The following is a 20863-nucleotide window of genomic DNA, read 5'->3' as shown; positions in this document are numbered from 1 at the left end:
AGTTCGTAATTACGTTTCTATCAAAGAAAATAAAAAAGAACATAAAGTAGGCGAAATCAAACAATGAAATGTGTTTCGTAGTGGAGGAAGGTGCTAAGAAAACTGACAGGAAATGCATCTCTCGAGGAGCTCTGAGAAAAGTCAGGGTTGCCAGTACGGGAAATATTAACCCAGAGCGGTTTTATTTATTTTTTTTTATTTAGCAATTTGTTATTATACAGCTTTATCATTTTTAGATAGATAGATAGATAGATAGATAGATAGATAGATAGATAGATAGATAGATAGATAGATAGATAGATAGATAGATAGATAGATAGATAGATAGACAGACGGATATAGATAGATAGATAGATAGATAGATAGATAGATAGATAGATAGATAGATAGATAGATAGATAGATAGATAGATAGATAGATAGATAGATAGATAGACAGACAGACAGACAGACAGACAGACAGACAGACAGACAGACAGACAGACAGACAGACAGACAGATAGATAGATAGATAGATAGATAGATAGATAGATAGATAGATAGATAGACAGACAGACAGACAGACAGACAGACAGACGATGGATGGATAGACAGATGATAGATAGATAGATACATAGACAGACGGACAGACAGTCAGATATTAATTCTTTTTCAAGTGAAGCATTTTATTAACTGTTCTTTGGGGTCTGTGTGTGTGTGTGTGGGGGGGGGGGGGGGTGGACGCTGATATCATCAGAGGCATTCAGTCAACACGTCATCACTTACTGTTGTCAGCCTGATGTAATTTTCAGGAAATCTCTGTAATGTTGTCAGGTTTTATAGGGGATAATGTATAAAGGAGTGTTTTATTGTGGAGCATGCCTGGGCATGTCTGATCAGATTTGCTTTATGAAGCTGCGCGTGGCAACCCTGCAGTCACCCGAGCGATTCAGAGTCGAGGAAAGCAGAGCAGACACACGAATGCGAAAACCAGCAGCTCCCGACAATGCCTGTAAGTGGATTTCAACTAGGCAACGAATCTTGCGTTTGACAGTTGTTGATATGAATTCTATCGTCTGTCGTTTTAATATTACCGGTACTCTAGTTGTTGATCATTTAAACCGTGCGATAAACATGTGAAAGTTTTTGATTAACACATGGCGCTTCAGAAAAGGCCTAATGTTTCACTTTACACGAGGAACATTTCAACTGTTATATTGCATCGAGCAAAACGAGAGATTGAATCAGATTGGTGTGTTATTTGTGTTTTTACAAGTAAGCCATTATAGTTTTCAGACTGACAATGAGGGAAGTGATCAGCATGGCTGTTGTTTTTGTGTGCAGAAGCATGCAAAATGACGCATGCTTTACTAATATTGCCTAGATTGTAGATGGCTGTCATATTGTTGAAGGAAATTGGTGTATGTGTTATATAGTTAATTTATAAATATACTTTATAAATTTTATATTTATAAATATATATAAATATATTTATATTTATAAATATACTTTATAAATTACTATAGTAACGCGTGTGTGTGTGTGTGTGTGTGTGTGTGTGTGTGTGTGTGTGTGTGTGTGTGTGTGTGTGTGTGTGTGTGTGTGTGTGTGTGTGTGTGTGTGTGTGTGTGTGTGATTAGTAGTGGCCAAAAGTGGTCCAGATGGGATATTTATTTTTGATGACCCAATTAAACCCTCAAAATATGAGGAAGAGAGATATGTATTTAAATACGAGGGAAGAAGAAAACCATAAAATAAATGTTTAAATTATTTGGCAAAAAATACTGTTTAATATTTTGGTGTTTCTCTCTTTTTTTTTTTTTTTTTTTTTTTTTTTGCATGTGTTCATAATTTGTATGACAGCCTGGCCAAAAATGAGATCAGCACAAATTGTCATGTTTCACAGCGTTATCACAAATTACGCAATATGCTTACATAACCTTAAACACATTTTCAATAATGTCTAAATAAAGGGTGAGGATGTCAATTCTCCATAGGTCGGACATCACTTTTGGCCACGTGTGTGTGTGTTTTATATATATATATATATATTATAAAGGCCATTTTATTAGTATATTTATTGGTATATTCTTATTGTAACAGCTGGCCAAAGATCTACTCAACCCGTCCTTTGATTTTGAAAGAAGGCAGCATAAGAAGAAAAGGCTTGTGCAGAGTCCCAACTCGTACTTCATGGATGTAAAATGTCCAGGTTTGAGATCTTTAGAAAAAAACTTTGTTTGCCTCGTGTAATATTTCAATTGTAGAAAATTATAATCTTTTCTGCTTATTTCCATGTAGGTTGTTATAAGATCACAACTGTGTTTAGTCATGCGCAGACGGTTGTGTTGTGTGTTGGGTGTTCAACAGTGCTTTGCCAGCCAACTGGAGGAAAAGCAAGGCTGACTGAGGGTGTGTATTTACTGTATGATTGTAACCCATCCAGGGTTACTGCTGAAGTTGTACTTTTGCATCATATATAATGTTATCTGATAACGTGTCTTATATTGGGCTGATATAAAGCTACATTTTTTCTTTTTCCAAATAGGTTGCTCTTTCAGAAGAAAGCAACACTGAGAAGGAGGAAAAAGGATTGTTGCTTTGAATACAAAGAAATTGTGCAACTTCTTAATGCCTTACTTTTTCATTGATTACAATGAATGAACTTTGAATGTGATTATGAATGGTGCATGGCAGGTTCTTTCTACCATGTTCTACCATGTTATTCAGCGGTTCTGAATAAAGATTATTCTGCATGATACAACTGCATCCTGCAATTTTAATTCTGTTTGTTAATTTCATATCCCGTGCAATAATCAGCATATTGACATGTCATTTTTACCGTCAAAGCTTTCAAGGTTGTTGAGGATATTGTTATCCTGTCGGAATATTTAAGGCCTGTTCACACCAAGAACGATAATTATATTAGCGTCTACACCATTTGGCGATATCGTTCTGTTTATTCTAAGCGCGCGCTTGTCTGCCGCTTTGAGCTTGTTACAGCAGAATGAATTCTGATTGGCTGTCAATGTTTTATCGTTCCATCAGGAAAATCAAACAATAATAAATAATCGTTCTGTAAATTATTCCAACAAAATCGTTTCTCTATATCTTTATAGCTGTGGTGTGAACTCTGCTATTCTTTAATATTGAGAACGATATTTAGAACTTTATCGTTATAGTTATCGTCCTTGGTGTGAACGGGCCTTTACACTTGCTGTTGATAAAAGTTTGGGGTCGGAAGAGTTTTAAAATGTTTTTGTTATGAAGTATTATGATTTTTGTGTTCATTTGACCAAAATAAAGTAAAAATACTAATATTGTGTAATATATTAGTTAAAATGCATTTTCTTTTAATATATTTTAATGTAGTTTATTCCTGTGATGGCAAAGTCTTCCGTGCCATGTAGAAATCATTCTAATATGCTGATTTGCTGCTCAAGAAACATTTATCATTTGTATCCATGTTGACAACCGTTGTGCTGCTTAACAAAATTGTGGAAACATACATTTTTCAGCATTCTTTGATGAATAGAAAGTTCATGCTAAATGTATTCATTTCTTTAAAGAAATAAAAATCGTACTGACCCCAAATTTTGATTGGTACATGTGTAAATAAAACACCATTAACTAAAATGTTCACCTTCAATTGTATGGTATCTATATTCATATAGAACTTAAAGAAATGTAAAATATACCATTCCTGAATCGCTTCCATTCAGTTGTGATTATGTATACTTTAAGTAAACGGGAGGAAATGTAATTAAATGTTTTATTTTATTTGTGAAAAATAGAACATTCAAATGGAAAGAAACTTGAGTTGAACATACTGAGTCACATTCTTAGAAAATCTACAAATACCGATTTTTAACTGGCAAAAAAGTGCAGCACCCACTCGACCAAAGCACATCTACATGTAGCAGATAAACATAAAAGTGACCATACTCACACAGGATGAATAATTTACATGCAAAAATTAAGTTACTATTAAATCCTACATGGATGTCATTTTTATCCAAAATAATTCCATTAAATGTCTGTTAATACTCATTTGTGGTGGATGTTGCAAAACCTGGTTCCTCCTCATCAGATGCTTCAGAATGAAGGATTCCAACAAGAAAATGGTCCATTTTGTAAGGCTCCGGTAGGGTGAAATGAAAAATTGCCAAATTTAACCGCCCTTATATTCAGTGTACACTTGCAGTCATATTTCAAGGAGTATTGCACGTATGTGCCTGATCTATGACATTTATTGAGTCTGGCATTGGACGCTTCCCTGCCTGGGGCCTTCATCTTCATTGTAGGCTTCACTGCTGTAGTTTCTCTTTTGTCTTTCATAATCTACTTCACAGAGGTCAACCTCTTCCATATCATCTGACACCATGACGTGATCTCTGTCCGGAAGCAACCTCTCCAGGTCAGGCAGCATGTGCTCAGGTAGCCAGTGTTTGTCTGGGAACTCAATCTGAAGGAACAGAAATGTTTCTGTGAGATCTGACAGTCCATGCACAAGATAAGGTAACCACTGACTGTTTGCTTATATATACACACACACACACACATTATGTGGCCACAAATTCAATTAAGAATTAATTCCCTCATTTTGTTAATTCTGCCTCAGGTTTGAGTTAAATTCATTCTATTGTTTCAGGGGCTGTTTACACGACAGTGGTTTCCACGGAACACGGGTTTCAAAGTGCAAGTTTTTGAAAACAATACCGTTATTGTCTCTGTTTAAACTACAAAAACGCATATTTGTGAAAAAGGTGACGTCATGCGCATGCATATTACTTGCTAGATTCTTTCGCCATCTCTCTGTACTCATAAATACAGCGTTTTTCCGTTTTTAGTGTATTGTTGCCATGTAAATGTACCCTCAGTAAAATCAAAATGAGGGAACGAATTAGTACAACATGGCCACAATTTACTAAAACTATAAAACTTTTAACTGGGAATTAATTATTAAAAATGAAGTGGTTCCAAACCCATAAGAACCAATGAGGTTAATTCTCGTGTTGCGCAGCACGTTTGAGGTTCTGCGAGAACCAATGAGGTTCATTCTTCGATCAGCTTTGGAACACAAATCAAGGTCTTTTTGATGAAATCTGAGATATTTCTGTCCCTCCATTGACATCTACGCAACTACCACTTTAAAGCTTTAAAGTTCATAAAGAGATCGTAAAACTAATCCATATGAATTGAGCGGTTTAGCCCAAATTTTCTGAAGAGACTAGATCACTTTATATGATCAACAGATTGAATTTAGGCTTTTATTCACAAATAAACATTCCTCAAATCACACATCACGTTGTGGTAAACGAAAGCTTCCGCAAGAACCAATGAGGTTAATTCTCATGTTACGCAGCACGTTTGAGCTTCAGCAAGAACCAATGAGGTTAATTCTCATGTTACGCAGCACGTTTGAGCTTCAGCAAGAACCAATGAGGTTAATTCTCATGTTACGCAGCACGTTTGAGCTTCTGCAAGAACCAATGAGGTTAATTCTCATGTTACGCAGCACGTTTGAGCTTCAGCAAGAACCAATGAGGTTCATTCTCGTGTTACGCAGCACGTTTGAGCTTCTGCAAGAACCAATGAGGTTAATTCTCATGTTACGCAGCACGTTTGAGCTTCTGCAAGAACCAATGAGGTTAATTCTCATGTTACGCAGCACGTTTGAGCTTCAGCAAGAACCAATGAGGTTAATTCTCATGTTACGCAGCACGTTTGAGCTTCAGCAAGAACCAATGAGGTTAATTCTCATGTTACGCAGCACGTTTGAGCTTCCGCAAGAACCAATGAGGTTAATTCTCATGTTACGCAGCACGTTTGAGCTTCTGCAAGAACCAATGAGGTTCATTCTTGTGTTACGCAGCACGTTTGAGCTTCAGCAAGAACCAATGAGGTTAATTCTCATGTTACGCAGCACGTTTGAGCTTCCGCAAGAACCAATGAGGTTAATTCTCATGTTACGCAGCACGTTTGAGCTTCAGCAAGAACCAATGAGGTTAATTCTCATGTTACGCAGCACGTTTGAGCTTCTGCAAGAACCAATGAGGTTCATTCTTGTGTTACGCAGCACGTTTGAGCTTCAGCAAGAACCAATGAGGTTCATTCTCGTGTATTACGAAGCATGTTTGAGCTTCTGCAAGAACCAATGAGGTTCATTCTTTTGTTACGAAACATGTTTGAGCTTCAGCAAGAACCAATGAGGTTCATTCTTGTGTTACGCAGCATGTTTGAGTTTCCGCAAGAACCAATGAGGTTCATTCTCGTGTATTACGCAGCACGTTTGAGCTTCTGCAAGAACCAATGAGGTTCATTCTCGTGTATTACGCAGCACGTTTGAGCTTCTGCAAAAACCAATGAGGTTCATTCTCGTGTAATACGCAGCACGTTTGAGCTTCTACAAGAACCAATGAGGTTCATTCTCGTGTTATGCAGCACGTTTGAGCTTCCGCAATAACCAATGAGGTTCATTCTCGTGTAATACGCAGCACGTTTGAGCTTCTACAAGAACCAATGAGGTTCATTCTCGTGTTATGCAGCACGTTTGAGCTTCCACAAGAACCAATGAGGTTCATTCTCGTGTTACCCAGCACGTTTGAGCTTCTGCAAGAACCAATGAGGTTTGTTCTTGTATGTCAAGCCGGTTCTGTTGAGCTTCTGTTTATGTTCACTGATCAATGTTTATATGTGAACAGGGCCGGCCCAAGCCCTTATGGGGCCCTAAGCAGAATTTTATTTGGGGGCCCCTCGGTGCCACCAATACGGTTGACTATTGTCAGTTCTTGATAATTCGCTCACCCAGTATCAATTTTAATATTTGTAGCTGTGTTGCTTACATCATGTCTGGCTGTCATGCTTTTACCCTTATACAGTTTTTAATTGTAACAGGTGTTAATATTCAAAGTCTTACAGTAGGCTACTACAGTTCAGACTGGGATATGTACTTTTTTTTTTTATAGGTAGTCTCTTATGCTGAATATGCTCACTTTTCCCCAGGATTCTTTGATGAATAGAAGGTTCAAAAGAACAGCATTTCTCTGAAATGGAAAGCTTTCAAAAATCCTAAAAACATTGTACCTACACAACTGTTTTCAACACTGATAATCATAAATGTTTCTTGAGCTCAAATCATCATATTACAATGATTTCTGAAGCATCATGTGACACTGAAGACTGGAATAATGATGATAAATTCAGCTTTGATCAGAGGAATAAATTACACTTTACTATAGGCCTACATTCACACAGACAAGCTGTTTTACATTATAGCAGCCTAATAATATTTCACAATATTACAGTTTTTACTGTAGCTATTTTTGATCAAATAAATGCAGCCTTGGTGAGCAGAAGAGACTTCTTTTAAAAACAATAAATGTTGATTTCTTTCAAATATTAAACAGAGCTTTTATTTTGGCGGAAATAAACATTTATTTTTTTACATTCCAGTCGACTGTGTAGAAAGAACCTTTTTATTTTTTAAATAAAAACTTCCAAAATGTAGGCTACACAACTTATAATTCCAAAGGGAACGATAGGCTATAGCACTTGCAGAAAAACATTTACTGAGAAACTGGAAGCTATGCAGTAACGTTACTCTGTCCAAAACATGCAGCACGTCAGACAAGATATTCGCACCAAACCACACAAATCGATGGCGATGGCGCCGCGAGCTCGTGCAGTGCTGTCAGAATCAATCCGTGCAAATATTAGAAAACGCTTTTTGCAGTTGATTTAGTGATTGTATAAGGCCATATCACGATTTCAATCATCATAACATGCAGCAAAAAGTAATTTCATGTGCTCTTGGGGGCCCCCTGGTGGCCACGGGGGCCCTAAGCAGCCACTTAGTTCGCTTATGCCTTGAGCCGGCTCTGTATGTGAATAAAAGCCTAAATTCAATCTGTTCATTATATAAAGCGATCGAGTCTCTTCAGAAAATTTGGACTAAACCACTTTATTCATATGGATTAGTTTTACAATCTTTTTATTAGTTTTTTGAAGCAACAAAGTGGTAGTTGCATAGCTGTCAATGGAGAGAGAATTAATGTCCAAAAAAATCTTCATTTGTGTTTCAAAGATGAAAGCAAGTCTTGCATGTTTGGAACGACATGAGGTGGAGTCTTGTTTTATTTTTTATTACGATGTACTAAAATGAGAGAATTAAATCTTTATTTGTGGGAACTAATTCTTAAATTGTGGCCATGTTATATTTTTGTCCACATGTCATGTGTAGGGCTCTGTACTTTCACACACATTTTTCTCCATAATTTATTTATTTTGACAAAAAACAGATAACACTTTTCTTTCTCTCAGTAAAAATTTATAACACAGGGTACTGACTTACCTCAAACTTTATGATGAGAAGACCTTTCTCATAAGGGTCTCTGTACAGAGGCATGCCCTCATTATGAATACTTTTTAGATCATTAGGTTTAATTACTTGACCTAAAACAAAAAAGACAACTGAATCAATATTAAAGTATTTGATTAAATTGTATGTACCAAATATTATTTGAAATATAATTCACACAAATGAATAGCATGTGGGGAAATATATTTAATTTTAATTAAAATGTTTTATTTACTAAATATTATTTGAAAAAATCTAATATTATATACAAGTAAATGGTATATAGTAAATACCTGGAGATGAATTGACGAGCAGCGATCTGTTATCTAATGTATGGATTGTTTTTTTAAACCCACAGAGTGCCTCCACCAGCTTGATCTTCATCTTCATGATAAGGTTGTCATCTTGCCTTTGGAAGACGGGGTGTTCTTTCAAATCCAGTATGATTATAACATCACCAGGTTCCAGTCCAGGCTCTTGATCTCCTTCTCCATGGAATGTGATTTTCTGGCCATCCTTCATACCTGTGACAAAGACCATTATTTGTATACTTCTGGAACGCTTGCTCCAAATAACTGAAACAGAAGGAAGGGTCTGGGGTTTCTAAAAAAAAAGTTTGTGTTCTTCTACCTTTGTCAATGTGGACTTCAAGAATCTTCTTCTTGCGCTCTACTTTGCGTCCATTGCAGTTTTTGCAGCGGTCCTTGGAGTTGAACTTCTCTCCTTGTCCTTGGCAATCGGAGCACATGCTCTGAATCTGCTGGATCATTCCGGGTCCAATCTGTTGCACCTGGACCTGAACGCCTCTTCCTTTGCAAGTTGAGCATTTTTCAATTGTGCCTTTTTTGCCTCCATAACCTGCAACCATTCACATCTTAAATCGATAAATCAACATTGGGTCTTTAAAGGGATAGTTCACCCCATGATTTACTCACCCTCAAGACATCCTAGGTTTATATGACTTTCTACTTTCAGGTGAACACAACCGGAGTTACATTAAAAAATATTGCCGCTCTTCCAAGCTTTATAATGGGAGAGAAGGGCAGTCCTGATTTTGAAGCCCAAAAAAGTGGATCCATCCATTATAAAAGTAATCCATTCGACTCCACGGGGTTATTAAAGGCCTTCTGAAACGAAGCGATGGGTAAATACCCATATTTAAAGCTTTATATACTAAAATAACTAGCGTCCAGCAGACGGCCTATGCAAGTCGACTGGCGCCAAAAGAGTAACTCCTGACGCAATGTATGACGTCGGATGTAGGAGTAGCGTAAGCTTTGACGCCTCTCGCGGTTCAAACAAATGGGGCTGGGCAACAAACTCAAGCTCCTCTTCTCTTATACCGAAATCCTCCAACATTTCTCTTTAAAATTTTAGACTTTTAAAATTTTCTCATTTTAGACTTCTAATTCATGACAGGCATTTTGTTGTGCTTTATTCTCGGTGCTTCCGCTTTCGTCAATGTGTCATGCCATGCATCAGGTCAGGGGTTACTCTTTCACTCATACGGCCGTTTGTCTTAAGCTAGATATTTTTATTTATAAATTTTTAAATGTGGATGTTTTTTTACACAAACACATCGCTTTGCTTCAGAAGGCCTTTATTAAACCTCTGAAGCCGTATTACTTTTATGATGGATGGATCCATTCTTTTGGACTTCAAAAACAGGACCGCCATTCACTCCCTTTATAAATCTTGGAAGACCCAGGGCATTTTTTAATAAAACTTAAATTGTATTCGTCTGAAAGAAGAAAGTCATATACGCATAGGATGGCTTGAGGGTGAGTAAATCATGGGCTAATTTTCATTTTTGGGTTTCCCAATATAGGTGCACAAAGGAACTAATCATTCTTACCTTCACATTTCTCACAGATCACATTCTTCTGAAGACCAAGTTTCCTCGTTGAGCCATTGTACAATTCCTCCAGTGTGACCCCAAGTTGGTGAACCACATTCTTACCTGAATAAGGAAAAATAATAATATAAAAGTTATGAATGGATATAATATACTAAACGTAAACTAAAATTTAGTGCATTAATGTGTTTAAATGGGGGGGGGGGGGGGTGCAATAAATGTGTCTCACCTCTCCTTTCTCTCTGCGTTCTCCCTCCACCACCAAAGAACATGTTGAAAATGTCCATGGGAGAATCTCCTCCTGCCATGCCTCCCTCCTTGATGGCTTGTTCCCCACCTTGGTCATACAAATCCCGCTTTTTGGGATCTGACAGGACTTCATAGGCTTGTGATATGAGCTTGAACTAGAGAATAGAAAATATCTTTACATTACTAATTTTAATAATGCATGCACAAACAAGTCCCAGGAAAAACACCATCCTGGACCAGTTTGCTGCATATAACAGATCAAATGAGTTGTGGAAACCCTAAACACCTTAGTGCCTTCTAATCTTTTTTTCCCTTCATCTTTCTGTACTAAAATACTTTGTTTTTACACCTTCATTGTGTCCCTTGGCCATTTGTTATCCTCAACCCCACTTTTCAATTATTCCTCAATAGTTTTTATAATCATGGCATTTGGTCTATTCCCTTCAAAAATAATAATATCCATACCTACCCCTACCCTGAACCTACCCTTAAAACTATGTAAATATTTTAAATAACTAAATATTAAATATGGATGTAAAATGCTACCTATCAGATTGTGCTACAAGAATCATATTAATGTGATTTGCTTTATTAATATCCATTAATATCCACACCTACCCCTATCCCTACCCTAAACCTACCCTTAAAATGTAAATATAAAAAATAAAAATAAAAAATATTGATGTGGGCATGCGCAGTAAGCCTTGGTAGGACAATCTGACGGGTAGGATGAAATGTCAGGACACCGGCTCACACATGTGTTCGGGACACTTCCAGAAAGTTCCTCTCGTTTCTGCGGCTGTCATTTAAGTCAACCTGAAACACTATACTCTCTCTGCATGTGGCTCTGCACCTCCACTTACTTTCTCGCCTTCATTCGGGTTCTTATCCGGGTGATATTTCAACGCCAGTTTCCGATATGCCTTTTTGATCTCGTCCAGCGAGGCTTTGGGACTCACGCCGAGCAGGTCGTAGTAACCGGTTTCTCGAACCATCTTTGATAGGAATCAACTACAGTATACTGGAAAATAAAATCAACAGTACTGCTCACTCCAAGAGTATGCATATGACATTGTATTAAACTTTAAATTATGTTTAATCATGCCACAAGACATTTGTTTAAAATAATAATAACATTGGAGCAGGTTTATTGAGTGGTTACTATATATAGGCTACAGTTCTTGAGAGAAAGCTATAACGTCTAACACAACATTCCTCAAAACTGTCCATTCATTTCGTGAATAAGTCTAGAGAACACTTTAACTAAAGCTTCGAGTGTGTAGTTGTGAATGTTATACGTTATATAATACTCACATAAATAAAAGAAGAGGAAAAGCCGGTTCGCGGAGTCGTCGGGCTCCTCTCTCTCTCTCTCTCTCTCTGTTAGTGATTGTTCTGCTGGCTGGACGCCGCGCGCGCTGTCGCTCTTATATAAACGGTGGCGCTCCAGAACCTTCTCGAGCTCGAGCGCCGGAACCTTCGATGCGATGGGATGGGATGAAAGCAGGGCAGGCGCGTTCACGTGCGTTTTGAGACTAATATTTACGCTATAATGAATTTGCATTGTTGTAGAGTAACGTAGCCTACATAGGTTTTTGTACATTTTCTGAATAAATGTGAGCATGTGGAAATATTAATATGACAATTGTCACTGAATTCGCAGTTTCTGTCTGTTGGTAGGCCTATAAAAACAGAATAGGCCTACTGAGTAAGGCGAAGTCAATCTTTATAGGGTTTTGGATTAAAGTGAGGAGATCTTCCTATGTTGTGTCATTTAACAATCCATTTACACTCAGATTTTGGGGAAAGTCGGTGGAGAAATGAGGTATGTTCTGACAAACGCCCAGCAGAGGACACTCTTTAACCAAAAATGTCTGCCAGCAAATAAATGATGATAATGTTTGTTTGGTTTTTATTTATTAATTTGGAAGAATTTCAAGAGCCCTTCAAGTTTTAGCAAACTCAATTTAAAGATGGCCACACACAGACAGTGTTGCTTTGTGTTTGTGTAGCCTGTGTGTTTAATTTCAAAGGCTGATATAGATATTAAACACACACTAGCTAAAGGTAGAATAAAATTGATTTGATCTCATACATCACACACAGCCATAGTTTTTCAAACCTTCAAATCTATCCTGTGATCAAAATTCAAACATATAAAACATACCACTATAATAAGGGGCAAAGCAACAACAAAAGTCCTCTTTATGTTAAAAATTATGAAAATCATAAAAATATAAATACTTATGTTAAATCTAAAGTATAGCCTACTGGGCATTCATTGCTTATATTATTTTCTTTTAATTATTTAGTAGGCTATTATTCTAAATGCATGCTCTATAGATAATAATAATAATTTAACATGTCCTTCGCAAGATATCACAATGTAAAACTGTATATCCTATGAAATGTAACAAATTCAAAACTATATCGAAAGGAGATAATATAACAAATGTGATACACCAATGTGCATTCACTATTGTAATGTTTTGTTTAATCAATTAATTTATGATGAAACAGAAAAAGATAATACAATCTTCTACACTGAGTCTTTTGTTGATTATCACTAGTTTTAAGACAGTACAGCTCCAGTGAGAAAAAAAAGTGATTAATTGAATTTACAAAATCAATTGATTTTATCTCAATTTAAATGAACACATCTAGTAAATTTACTTAATTTTATTTTGTGACGTTAGCTTGATTAAATATAGTAATTTCACCCATATTTAATGTTTCTTCTACTTAAATTATTTATTGTTATTATTTGATGAGTTCAAAATGATCTAGCTCAGTGGTTCTCAAACTTTTTATACCAAGTACCACCTCAGAAAATATTTGGCCCTCCAAATACCACCATAATGACCAACATTAAAATACAGTAGCGTAGTAGGCCTAACAATTCAGCTACCGCTCTGCACAGTTAAAAAACGAGGCAGTTTATTCCTAATAAGAATATTTATTGTTGTAAATACAGTTTGTACATCAACACTGCACTGTGCTTACATACAGGTAAATAAAATGATTTAATTAAAATGTGTTGTAAAGTTAAATTAAAACGGTACTGTACTTAAATGTAAAAAAAAAAAAAAACTTTACTCAAATAAAGATTAAATTAAAATGTATTGTGTTTTAACATTATTTTATTTAGTGATTCCTCTGCGTACCACTAGAGGCAGCCTGAATACCACTAGTGGTACTTGTACCACACTTTGAGAACTACTGATCTAGCTGAATCTGCTAAACATCTACTGTGGTATATACAACGATCAGAAACCGATATTGTGTTGGTCCCTCTTTTGCTGCCAAAACAGCCCTGACCCGTCGAGGCATGGACTCCACTAGACTCCTGAAGGTGTGCTGTGGTATCTGGCACCAATATGTTAGCAGATCCTTTAAGTCCTGTAAGTTGCGAGGTGGGGCCTCCATAGATCAGACTTGTTTGTTCAGCACATCCCACAGATGCTCGATTGGATTGAGAACTGGGGAATTTGGAGGCCAAGTCAACATCGCAAAATCGTTGTTGTGCTCCTCAAACCATTCCTAAAACGATTTTTGTGTTAGGGCGCATTATTCAGCTGAAAGAGGCCACAGCCACCAGGGAATACCGTTTCCATGAAAGGGTGGACATGGTCTGCAACAATGCTTAGGTAGGTGGTACGTGTCAAAGTAACATCCACATGGATGGCAGGACTCAAAGTTTCCCAGCAGAACATTGCACAAAGCATCTCACTGCCTCCGCCGGCTTGCCTTCTTCCTATAGTGCATCCTGGTGCCATGTGTTCCCCATGTAAGCGACGCACACGCACCTGGCGTAATGTAAAAGAAAACATGATTCATCAGACCAGGCCACCTTCTTCCATTGCTCCGTGCTCCAGTTCTGATGCTACCGTGCCCATGTTGGCGCTTTCTGAGGTGGACAGGGGTCATGGGCACCCTGAATGGTCTGGTCTGTCTTTCTCCCTCTCAAACTGCAAGCCCATAAACCAGTTGTCTGGTACGTCAAGCTTTCCTTTTTGGACAGACAAGACAGGAGGTACAAAGAGCCATGGTTATACGCAGCATCAAAAATCAAGTGCACTGGTGTGGTGTTTTACATGCACAGTCACACACAGGAGAAGTTGAGATTTGAACGGCTGACCCTTCAGGTACTGAACAACCTTACAACTGTGCTACAGTTGCCCCTCTACAAGTAAGCTGCAACAAACAAGCTAATTACCTTTCAGAACAAGCAATCTAATACCTATGGCCATCTCAGAAGGACTTATTTGCTGTGAAGGATGTCACTGGAAGATGGTGGCCTCCCTGCAGCTTGAAGGCCTGCATTACAGAGTGTTGGTGTTTGCAAAGCGCCCCATTGCTGCCAGCTGGGCAGGTGCACATGCCCATGGAAATGTTCACCAGATAAACACCTTCTTGTTCACTGGGAACAGTGTAGTTTGATTCATCTTCCTAGAATATGAAAAAAGAGATAGATGTTGAAAATAACATTAGAAAAATATATTTTTGTAAATCACAAAATGATAAAACATTAACGAAAGCTAGAAACAATGGAGGGTATTGAGACACTGAAATAGGATCCCTTTATTGCGTTACAAAACCCCTCACTAATGCTTCTAGGTTCTAAACTCACTGGTAGTAAAATGAACACACACCTTGACTATTCTGTCAGGACTCACACTGTTGAACTTGAACTCCCGCTTCACAGTCCTTTCTTTTGCTACATCGAGGAGTCGCCTGATGTAATACGCCTCCAGTCTGGTGCAAATGAAGTCGACCAGTTGAGTGACATTGTTAGCCTTCAACCTGTAGGGAAGGCAACAGAGAACAGAATGGTTTTGGAATTTGACTTGTATTGACAGAAGAAAATCTGAATCACGAAAAATGAAAAGATAAAAAGCATTGTTATAATAGACAGTATAATAATTGCAAGTAGTGGTGTGTGTGTGTGTGTGTGTGTGTGTGTGTGTGTGTGTGTGTGTGTGTGTGTGTGTGTGTGTGTGTGTGTGTGTGTGTGTGTGTGTGTGTGTGTGTGTGTGTGTGTGTGTGTGTGTGTGTGTGTGTGTGTGTGTGTGTGTGTGTTAGGGCTGTAAAAATTGCTCAAAAATTACATTCAAATATTCCCTCTAAAAAAAAGACGTATTCAAACTATTCGAACATCTGGTTGCGCATTTTGTCAATGCGTTACGTCAATAACAGGACAAATTAGAGACATAACTAATTGTATAGGTAGTTTATTTAAATTTAAACATATTTAAACATATGTTGAGTGCTGATCAAGAGTTTTGTGCAAGCAATTTAAGGTTGCGACCCAAATATAGCAGGCTTCATTCAGTGATTGAAACAAATATTATTAACATTAATTGAAGTTTTACAGTATACAGAACCGACATTGAATGCTCCGAGCGAGCTGTGCTGTGGTAAACATGGAAGTTTTCTTGACATGAACGGTAAATAATCAAACCAGTGGTAGCCTGCAGTGCATGAAACTGCTGTATCTAACCTACCTTATTCATGCAATATCTATTCAGCCAGTACAGTAACTGTATGCTACAGTATGCTAACTGTATCTTACATAGCTTGCATATCTCGCGTCTCCACAATTTTACCTTCTACCGACCAAAATCCAAAGTACTTCCAGAAATGGCTTTTTAGATTTTGGGGGTTAAAATCACTTTCTCTACTGCGGTCGAGTTGGACTCTGCACTTTCTGCCGTCCTCCATGTAAGTCAACTTTCAGCAGTGACGCTATGCCAGTGCGACTCCTGTGACCTGTTCCTGACAGCCGAGCCTCTGCTACCGCGGGCGTGTTTTTCCACATTCGAATATTAATTTTCACCTTCAAAATTCTGTTTTTTAAAACTATTTAGAATATGCGTTGACAGCCCTAGTGTGTGTGTGTATCACCTTCAATAAAGTTTTATAAATTGTTATCCCTACCTGTGGAAGATGCTGTCTTTCAAGATCCTCATGGCACTTTCAACAAAATTATTTGTGTCGTTGCCCCGCGTTGGAAGGCCCGTGAGTAGACAGATAGCCCAGTCCTTGCTTTGGGCAAACACTGCCATCAAATGGTCCCGGTACCGTTGGTGCTTCAGCACCGCTGGGTCCTGGAGAGCCTGGTGGTAGGAGGCCTCCAGTTCCTCTGGTGACATGGCATACACCATTTTTTTGAAGGTATCCAGCAGCCACTGCCGGTCCCCCTTCGGCACGTGTGATGAAAATATTAGATCAAGTGTCTTCATACATACTAATAAGTTTATTTAACATCTTCAAGCAAAGACATTTGCTGAGAGAACAGTTGGGGATTTTAAACCAATGTTAGAATTTAAACTGACTAAATATAATAAAACAATGTGAATTTCTCTGACAAACCCCGTGGTGACTGTCCCAGAGCCATCTCCACATGGCCTAGAGCACGTGAAAGACACAAAGGAGGTAAGTGGTCTGCGGAAACACATTCTGCAGTGCCTGTCGCAGGGCTTTGCAGTCATCGGTCATGACAACTTTTGGCCCTAGCACTCCTCTTCCATAAAAAGCATCCCCTGGTAGTATAGACTGCAGCAACTTGAGTCCCGCTGCAATGGTGTTTTGGGACTCAGATGTTGTGACTATGACTCCCAGTGGCAACCCACCTGCAGCCGAATGGGTTAGCAGGAGGAATATTCGGCTATTCATTCGGCCGCAGTTTCCTGACAGAGATGAACAAATGTTATTTTAAATGTTATAAATGAGATCGTGGAGAATAAAGAAAAAGTAAAACACAAATCTTCAGTCCCACAATGTGTTAGGGTCTTCTGAAATGAGATCCAAAATGATTTTTCATAGTGAGGTCTGCTGTCAAGAGCCTATGATGGGTACATGGAATATGTATATACCCATTTAACTAGTAACACAAGAGAGGTTATCTCAACATGAAACAGAAAAAAACATACATGTGTAAAAACATAACCCTGCTACCAGTGTTGCCTTCAGGACAAACCTGATGAATCCATAAAAAGCATTTCTCCACTGTGTCTCTCCAGTCTGTGTATCCTCTTCATGCCCGGAGTGCACAAAGCAATGACTGTTTGTCTGTCAGCGGTGGACTCCATCCGCGCACATGTTTCACACTGTTCCTTGTTGTAAACCTCCAGACGTTCCTGGAGGTTTTCAAGCATGGCATCCCCTGATGAAGCTCCATACTCCCTCTTAAAAATGGAGTAGTATAATCTGTAGAGGCAATAAATAAAAAAACATTTCTAGTGGGGACATAGAAAGCCTTATTTAACAGCTCATCAACTGTCAATGTGTTATGGTTTTAGCTGAACGTGTGCACAAAATCGAGATTACTACATTTCCTACCACCATGTACAACTGCTATTCACCAGATCTTTGTTTTTGAATAAGCAAATAAGACACTGACCGGTAGCAAAATTGGACATCAGGACAAATGGACCTATCTGCAGAGGCATACACATATGAATCACCCTGCTCCTCCTGGAGGTCATATTTCAGAGTGTTTAGGGCGGAGGAGGGTGAGTGCCCACTCTGAAAAAGTTTCTCCAGCTTCTCCAAGGTCTCTCTGGCCACATCCCGATGCTGTAATGCCTCGGAACAGGCAAGGCGGTGGTTGTGGTGATGTTTGATGGTCACATGCAACAATAAACCCTCCTGAATATGAGTATCACTAGATCTATAAAATATGAAAAGGAAACATGAGCATGTAACCTGGATTAAACAGTATGTAATGTTAATCTCTAAATTATTATTCTGTTACATGTAATAGCCTACCTGGACTTCCTGTTCTGGCTATGCCTGTGCTTTTTCAGTACAAGATAGAGCACAGCAGGACAGTGTGTATTTTTTTTTTTTGAGGAGCCTGTCTGCCTTGTATTGTGCTGGCATTTCATGTCAACCTTTGAACATAGAAATGCTTAATTGAAGCTTTATACAGGCTGTAAAACCCATCTTCAATGGTGTGTAGGTGCAAATAAAATGGCAGTGCCCCTCAGGCAAAAGTTGCTGTTTAAATAAATTTAATATAATGTTAGTAAATCAACCATATTATTTTAAAAGGCAAACTTACAATTATCTCTTTAGTTGCATTGTAGTAGAAAAAAAGTACAGGTCACAGATCATTTGTAGAGATTAGAACCTATCAACACAACAAACCCTTACTGTAGGCCTAAGCCTAACCTAAACCATTAAATACCTCTCAATACCTGCGCCAAAACCATTTATTACTGGAGCTGTTCTCCCTGTCCGTTGACTTATACCTAATCCTAACCTCAAGATGATCCGGTATGATGTTCTCCTTTGCACAAATATGACACCAGCGACACTTAACTTTCATGGCTACACACACACACACACACACACACACACACACACACACACACACACACACACACACACACACACACACACACACACACACACACACACACACACACACAATAATTACTAGTAATGTTAACATACAGTTAATGTTGATGCACTAATATTGTGTAATTCTTACCTTGAAATGGATAACAAATGTTATTTGTTTTGGAAAGAGTCAGCACATTAGCATGACACAAAATTAACGTGAGATGACGTTTCACGATCAAATCAAATAACCAATCGGAGGAGAGCCCTTCTAGCCAATCATAGACGAAAAAGGCGGTACCTTCCCCTACCATCCTGGGAAAAAAAATATCGCGAGCGGGGCATACTCTTCACTACGGAAATCCTTCTCCGGGTCGAAATTTTTGGCTCCTCTCAACTCTTCGACGCAGAGTTTCAGGACTTCATGAATTGCGAAGTCGAACTCCGACCCTTCGGATTTCTACATGAGCTCCAACAGTGAATATGGATAGGGATCTATTGTAGACACCGGACTAATGATGGACTCGCGGACAGACATGTTAATAGAATTTTTCAATGACTAATCAGGCCTAAAGAAAGCGTCCCATACTCTCTGTCTTCATTTTGAACCTTACATTATGTGTTATATTTTGAAACCTAACAAGCTTAAAAACAATTCTAAAGGGTTTGTACATTATACTTTGGTAATATGCATTCATACATTTTTTAATTGTGGCAAAAAAGAAAATGTTAAACTATATTTTAAGTTTTTGTTTCTGTGTGATATAGCCTATCAGTTTTGAAAATAAATGAATTTGTCTGCCCTTAATGGCTGAACAACATTCTAGAAACTTTTATTTCTCAACTTTGTAATAGCTAGTATAATCATATTTAGTAAAAGGCATGTAAGAAGCTGTAAACAGACAACAACTTTGAGAAATTTACATGATTTTATTACAGCATTTATGAGACATCAAGTGCTCAGATTTTATTTTAATTGATGTTTTATAAACAAATTTCGGGAGAAGCACGTTCAGATAATTAAACCTAACTAAACACAAGTGGAGCACCCTCAGATAAGTAAACCTAATTGAACACGGGAGGAGCACATTAAAACTAATCAGTCAATCAACGATAGGAGGTGTATATAGACAGCCGATTTACCTTCCTGTCGTTGAAATCAGCATTCCTCGGGACCCTCTGCCGCAATCTGCTGGCCCTAAGCCAACTCCTCCGCCGCTGGACATCGCACCCGAGCCCCAGGCTTCTCAGCGCGGCCGCCAGCCTGCTCGTTCAGCCTCACGCTCACCAAGACGCCGAGGCCAACCCTCGCCTCCACCGGCGAGACGGCCAACTCCATCCCCGGCGTCCTCTTACAGCTCGGCCGTCCCGACGATACCAGCCATCGAGAAGTGGACGGTGGTAGGTCTGAGGCAAGCGCTGGCAAACTCCGATGTACAGTTCTCGCAGAAATTAACCAAAGCAGAACTGTACAAACTTTATGTCAGCTTGCAGCCAGACAACCGCTTTCCAAAATCCACTCCCAAAACAGCCAACAGGCAGACTAGAGCAAGCAGGGCTCAGGAGTCGCCTCGATCGACACCTTCTCCTCTCCGCACAAGATCCAGCTCGATTCGAGCAACGGGCAACAACAGGCCTTCAGCAAGCCTGGGACGCGCCCCTGATTTCACCGCGCCAAGGCCCCACCTGCTTTCAACCGAGGGCCAACCTCGCACCGTGGCTTCTCCCGCCGCAGCGGCGTTTGCAGCTGGGCCCACCAACCTGCCTCCAGCCTCTCCTTCCGTTCCTCCCACAGTTACTAACCCTTTTCATTTGCAGTGGCCTCCAGCTCCCTTCGCAGAGGCTAGCGTGAGCTTGCTAGCAACCCAAGCGCAAGGTTACCATCAGTCCAAGCCACCTTTCGCTAACTTTTCTTCTTCTTTCCAGTGGCCTGCAGCTCCAGCAAACTCAATGCCGCCCCTACCGACAGCACAAGCACATATTCCTCAAATGTATCCTACTTTTCCTCATGCTCCCAACAACTTTTCCCTCCAAGCTCCAGAAGCAGCCCAGCCTCCTCTGTCTTCCAACCCTTTT

General features: G+C 39.0%; 2 protein-coding genes across 2 annotated transcripts; one reads left to right on the top strand and one right to left on the bottom strand.

Moving 5' to 3' along the window:
- Nucleotides 1-727: 727 nt before the first annotated feature.
- rps27l (ribosomal protein S27 like) lies at nucleotides 728-3785 on the top strand. The gene is made up of 4 exons (XM_079810058.1): nucleotides 728-990; nucleotides 2082-2190; nucleotides 2280-2390; nucleotides 2527-3785. Exons 1-4 carry the CDS (start codon nucleotides 985-987, stop codon nucleotides 2553-2555), a joined length of 255 nt encoding a protein of 84 aa, XP_079666184.1. The 5' UTR covers nucleotides 728-984; the 3' UTR covers nucleotides 2556-3785.
- Nucleotides 3735-11889, bottom strand: dnaja (DnaJ heat shock protein family (Hsp40) member A). The gene is made up of 8 exons (XM_079810053.1): nucleotides 11756-11889; nucleotides 11305-11462; nucleotides 10422-10596; nucleotides 10193-10297; nucleotides 8968-9195; nucleotides 8631-8861; nucleotides 8332-8432; nucleotides 3735-4443 (listed from the first exon to the last, which is right to left on the bottom strand). The coding sequence occupies exons 2-8, from the start codon at nucleotides 11434-11436 to the stop codon at nucleotides 4228-4230; spliced, it is 1188 nt and encodes a 395-aa protein (XP_079666179.1). The 5' UTR covers nucleotides 11437-11462; nucleotides 11756-11889; the 3' UTR covers nucleotides 3735-4227.
- Nucleotides 11890-20863: the final 8974 nt, after the last annotated feature.

This window comes from Gobio gobio (genome assembly GCF_949357685.1).
Source record: "Gobio gobio genome assembly, chromosome: 25".
Classification (NCBI taxonomy): Eukaryota; Metazoa; Chordata; class Actinopteri; order Cypriniformes; family Gobionidae; genus Gobio; species Gobio gobio.
This window is presented reverse-complemented; position numbering and strand designations above follow the sequence as displayed.